The sequence below is a fragment of the Buceros rhinoceros genome, unplaced genomic scaffold (genome assembly GCF_000710305.1).
Source record: "Buceros rhinoceros silvestris isolate BGI_N320 unplaced genomic scaffold, ASM71030v1 scaffold30140, whole genome shotgun sequence".
In the NCBI taxonomy this organism is placed as follows: Eukaryota; Metazoa; Chordata; class Aves; order Bucerotiformes; family Bucerotidae; genus Buceros; species Buceros rhinoceros.
Genome location: NW_010388327.1, coordinates 5,765 through 11,240, shown reverse-complemented (window position 1 = coordinate 11,240; position 5,476 = coordinate 5,765). Strand labels below are relative to the sequence as shown.

Genomic DNA, 5,476 nt, shown 5'->3' with positions numbered 1-5,476 from the left:
AGCGGCCTTCTGCCGGCACATCTCCCAGGAGCGGCAGCTGCCGAAAGAGAAGTGTCTTCCCTGGGTCAGGGAGCGGAGTTACCCCCTTCACCTTTCCAGAGCGAGGGATCAGAGCCTACAGCTTCAAGTGAGGGGTGGCCTGTGTTCTGAGCTGTAAAACCAGCTGAGGATCAGTCTGGTTTTGCTGGCGCAAACTGCAGAACTAAAATTGCTGTGTGAAAAAAAAAAAAACCACCTTGTTTCAAGGCCATCTGGAAGTTTAAGTGCTAGAAACTAGTTCTTTCCTGTTAAAATGGATTTAGAATAGGTTTGTGAACGCATATTTTCTGTCACAAACCAAGTGCAGCATGAAGGTGTGGCTTACCAGGGGGATTTCCCCTGGGAGGCTGCCGGAGGCCCAGGCAGTCGCCCCAGGAGGAGGCACCTGGGAACGGGGAGGCACTGGGACCTTTCACCTCCCATGTGAATTCCAGGGCCCTTGTTAGACACTTAGGAAATGCAGCTGAATTAAAGTCCTCTCTGATCAAGCTGGGGCTTCCTTCACTTCCACAAACCAATTCCGGGCTGAGTTTTAGCCCGCAGTGGGGGTCACCTGCCCGTGGAGTGAGTGAGAGTCTTTGTAGCTGCAGTACCTGCTTCTGACTGGGTTTTTCTGTTTCTCGCCCAGCGGAGATCGCCAAGCACAAGGGCCCCCCTGTCTTTACGCAAGAGGAGAGGTACAAGATGGTGCAAGCCATCAAGTGGGTGGATGAGATTGCCCCAGGAGCTCCATATGTCACCACCCTGGAAACCCTGGACAAATACAACTGTGACTTCTGCGTGCATGGCGGTGAGTGGAATTGTGAGGCAGTAGCTGTGTTACCACAGGCCCTGCAGGGCTCCAGTGCTCTTGGTTTCCCTGCTGCAACCCCAGAAACATTCTGGCCCTCGGGGGATGCCTTGTGTACAGAGATCTGCTGAACAGGGCCGCGAGGCTGCTCCTGTTCTGTGGTTCTGGAGCAATACACAGTGTGCCAGGCTCCCCAGCGTGGCCAGACCCCCTGCTTGAGGCATCCCCTGCACTTAGAGAGGTGACACGTGTTGGGTGACAGTTACCCTGAGGCTGCCCTTAGCACCAGCAGAAACTGGTGTGTAGGGGAAAGTCATTTACAAAGCTTAAACCTGAGAAACGCTGTTACAAAGGTAAGTGTGCAGAAGTACGACTGTGTCTGTACCTACTTACCCTGGGTGAGACCAGATCTGAAAAGCTGCTCGCTCTCGACCCAGCCGAGAAGCTGTGTGAGGGCTCAGCTGACCGTGTGGTCAGACCTAGTTCTCACTGAGAGCACTCTTCAGTTTCCACTCGCTGAAGGGAACCAGAGTTCGGAGGGAACGTTGTTGCTTTTGACCTCTGTCCCCTCCCGGGGCTGCCTCTCTGTTCGTTCCACCTCAGCCCCTCCTCCCCACCTCTCTGAAGGTGTTTTGTTAGCTGAGTCAGGGACAGTCTCTGCACTCGCTTCGCGTGTCCTTCCTCATCTGATCCCAGCCCCCTGCTACCGATAAGCCACGTATTTCATTAAACGTAAATACATCGTTAATCCTCTGTGCGATAGATAGGCTGTTTCACGTGGACGGGGTGATTAGCCAGTTCCTTGTGAACTTAGTTGCTTGCCCTGAACGCGTTTGGGGTACGTGGCCCCTTACTAGACTCGGTGAGGGATTATGGCAACAGAGGTGCTTGTGGCCTTTGCTCCAGTTGCCCCGCGTTTGTCCCCATGCCAAACTCCTCCCGAAGAGCAGCCTTGTGCTGCGGCTCTGCCAGGTTGCGTTTAGGCAGATGATCAGTTTTGAAATACTGAGTGTAACCGGGGAGGTGATGGTGAACCTGCTGTCTCTGCCTCTCCCCTGCACACAGAGCTGGGCTTGCAGCAAGCTCTCCTCGCTCCCTGTGCCCCGAGTGAGGGTGTGGGGCTTGGGAAGAGCTCCCCAGCTGCCCGGAGCGAGGGTGCTCCTGAGCCACCAGCGCGGGCTGCGCGCTGCGGTGTTCGCTGGCGAAAGTTTTAACGCTATCGCCAGAAGTAGGTGAGAGGCGGTTTGTGGAGCGAGGTGGGAACCACGCCAAGGACGAGCAGTTAACTCTGTAAAGGGACCTCGGTGTCCCTGTAGAAGTGCCATCGCTGCAGGGAGAACTGGCTGTTGGAGGGTTGTTTAACCGACTGAAAGAGTCGTCACACGAACCAATGCGAAAACCAGCCCTGGAGAAGTTAAGGTGCCCGTCAATGCTGACGGAGCTGTTTATTGTCACCCTGAGAATCGCTCAGTCGTGCCTGCTGCTGGATTCACTGCAAGGGCAAGTGATTTCTAGACTAAAGAACAGTGGAGGGGTGGCTGATGGTGTTTCGCCTCCGGAACATGCTTTTCTCCGCAGACGGGTGGGTCTTGCAAGCCCCTGGTGTTTCCGTGGGATGTGGAACATATCCCTGGTGTATGCACAGGGATTTGGGCTGCGTGCTTAGAGTCTGGCACACGTGCTGGAGCTGGTCAGCTGCTGCCGCCATCATTCTCAAACAGCTTTTGTGCAGGAGGGCTTGGGGCGCAGCTCTGAGGCATTTCTCTCTCTGCAGATGACATCACCTTAACGATAGACGGCAAGGACACCTACGAGGAAGTGAAGGCAGCGGGGCGATACAGGTAACCCCTCGCTGCTGCCCTTCTCACCCTGTTTTGGGCAGTTTCTGGGAGTTCGTGCCCTGAAGGGAAGTCAGATGAAACACCACTATCTTCAGGTCACGCTTTTTTGCTGTAGTGCGTGTCAGAGCTTCGGTTACTCCCACCATTCTGGCTTCCAGGAAGTGTCGCAGACTAGCAGCTGGCTGCTGGGGCCTCCCTGTTCCTGGCCGATGCTAGTTCTGGTCTCGAAGCCTCACTGGGGGTCAGCTCTGGTGGGAAGGCTGTGCAGGGTGAGTTTTCCTCTCAGCAGGTACTGTGCTGCGAAGAAACAGAGGCTCAGCAGACGAGTGCTAAGCTTTAGATCAGGAGCAGGTAGAAGGAAGATGTTCTCAGGCCAGCCCCTGGTGTCACCAGTGTTCCCGTGGTAGAGGTGGGAAGAGGAAGAGGCAAAATGCTCCCGTGGCTTCTGCTTTACCCTTTGCTTGTCTCCCTGCAGGGAATGCAAACGCACCCAAGGTGTGTCCACTACCGACCTCGTTGGCCGCATGCTGCTCATGACTAAGGCTCACCACAGCAACATAGTGAGTCAGAGGGCTTGGGGTGGGAGTTTGGAGTCCAGGGCGTGTGGCAGCTCTTTCCTTTGGCTGTCCCAAATGGCAGCAGAGCTCCTGGGCCTGCCTCCTAGGTGCACAGAGCACTGGCAAGCTGACGATGGGCAGTGGCAGCCAAACAGCCTGCTTATGTTTGCTTAACCCTGTCTGAGATCACCGTGTGCTCACCATGTGATCTCAGCCCGTGCTGCTTTGGAAGGGTGCGGGGGATAAAAGCTTCGATCCCTCCTGGTTGATGTGGGCTTCAGGAACGTCACGGGAACTACAGGCCAGCCTGTGGCTGCTCCAGGGGTGCAGCCTCATCGGTCTGTCGGCCCATGCTGCCAGACTTGGAGCATCCTCTTCCTTCCCACTGAGCTGCATGCTTCTGCCTTCTGCTGTCTCCAGTCTTACCAGGCCTTCCCTGAGCCTCCTCAGCTCACTCCCTGGCAGACAGTTAACCTGGCCAAAGGAAAATAAGGGAAGTGGTTTTATGATGGTTAACAAGTTGAGTTGACTTGGTAAACAAGCAATGCAGTGATTGGAACCGCCTAGGGAACAGCAGGGACCAGACAAGGGACCCACAGGATAGTTCAGGGGTGGAGGGAGATCTTCTGGTGTGCTGAGCTCTGAGATTGGCTTAGCCGTAACAGAAAGTTCACAGCGCGATGGGGCAGAGTGCTCCTGGCTGTCTGCAGAGACGTGAGACCATCTCTAGCGAGTGTCTTCAGGAGGAGGAGGGATGCTCTCCTCTCGTGTAGGTGAGGGAGGATGTAGGTGTCAGGTCTGCAAGTTGGGCAAGAACCACCATCACCGTGTGATGCCAGCTGGGATCAGATACAGTCACGTTTCATCTGGCTCGTGCTGGGACACAACTCTGGTGTAGATACCACCCAGTGTGTCACCATTCAGTGCCAGGGATCGATGGTGGGCAGTCTGAGCCTGGTCTTCCAGCACTCTGCCACACGCAAGCATGTTCCTGGTTGGATGAGCTACGTGAGTGCTTAAATATTTTGACTCTTTATCTCCCTTCAGGATGAGGACCTAGACTATCGGAAGCACACTGACAACTTTGGGAAGGTAATGTGAGTTCTGGTCGTGGACGTCTGGTTGTTGTCCTGTCTGAGAAGGTTCCAAATGTGCTTTCTGGCCTGTGTGCAGGCTTGTTTTCCCCCCACGTTTCGTGGTAGCTCAGGCCATGTCTGCTGCCCCGTCGAGCAGCGCCGTAGTCAGTGGAGCAGGCAGGTGTGGCTGCCCAGGGCCCGGAGTGAGCCCTGGGGCTGCTGCCCCCGCTGAGCCTGGGCTGGTTCTCTGCTGTGTAAATGCTCTGTCGCTGCTTCCTTCGGGACCGAGTGCCCACAGCTCCCTCCCAGGGACACCTCTGGGGATGCTCCGTTTAGTGCTCGTGTTTCTGACAGTGTCGTGCTCGCTCCGTTCCTGTAGCAGGCATGTAGCTCGCATGCGGTACTGCAGAACTTGCGTGTCTGGTCGTCGAGGAGCAGAGCGGCTCTCCTGGGGCTCTCTGCCACCGTGTCTCGCTCATGTCTTGGGCTGCCTCCAGAGGACTGCCAGTCCCTTTTTTCCCCTGGGCTTTAGGTGTCCCCGATGCACGAGCACCTGGACCTACAGCTTGAGGGAGTCTTTTTCACTCACGGGGGTCTGCTGACCAGCCTGGATCGCTGCCGTTGTTCCCCACCACACTGGGTTTTTGAGCAGGCTCTATGGGCCCTGCTGCTCCAGCATGGCTGTTTCTTGGTGCTTGGGTTTGGGGAGAACACCTGGGCGCCCGGTGCCCCGCATGACCCCGCATGCATGGCTCGCCCGGGTCTCACTGGGTTGACTTTGTTCGTTCAGGTCTTGCAGAGAGCATCGAGCTTCAGGGGACCGGAGCGGGTGACACGGTGGCTGTTTCCAGAGCTGCCACCTGGTGGGGATAAAGCTCCGTCTGGGGTTTCCCAGCGCTGGGACCCGGCCCTCGCTGGAGCTGTGGGTGCTCTCTCCCAGCCTGGCGCTCGCCCGGGTCTCACTGGGTTGACTTTGTTCGTTCAGGTCTTGCAGAGAGCATCGAGCTTCAGGGGACCGGAGCGGGTGACACGGTGGCTGTTTCCAGAGCTGCCACCTGGTGGGGATAAAGCTCCGTCTGGGGTTTCCCAGCGCTGGGACCCGGCCCTCGCTGGAGCTGTGGGTGCTCTCTCCCAGCCTGGCGTGTCTGGGCCGGGACCGGGGGGGGAGGGCGG

The 5,476-nt window shown here is 56.8% G+C and overlaps 1 protein-coding gene across 2 annotated transcripts in view; it reads left to right on the top strand.

Annotated features, from left to right (window-relative positions):
• PCYT2 (phosphate cytidylyltransferase 2, ethanolamine) overlaps positions 1–5,476 on the top strand; it is a 9,822-nt gene that overhangs the window by 356 nt on the left and 3,990 nt on the right. Inside the window, exons 2-5 of one of the 2 annotated variants that reach the window (XM_010145615.1) lie at positions 668–829; positions 2,604–2,670; positions 3,146–3,230; positions 4,275–4,319. In XM_010145615.1, coding sequence (XP_010143917.1) covers positions 668–829; positions 2,604–2,670; positions 3,146–3,230; positions 4,275–4,319 — 359 coding nt within the window. The remainder of the gene's footprint in view (positions 1–667; positions 830–2,603; positions 2,671–3,145; positions 3,231–4,274; positions 4,320–5,476) is intronic. The other variant, XM_010145622.1, reaches the window with a different exon arrangement.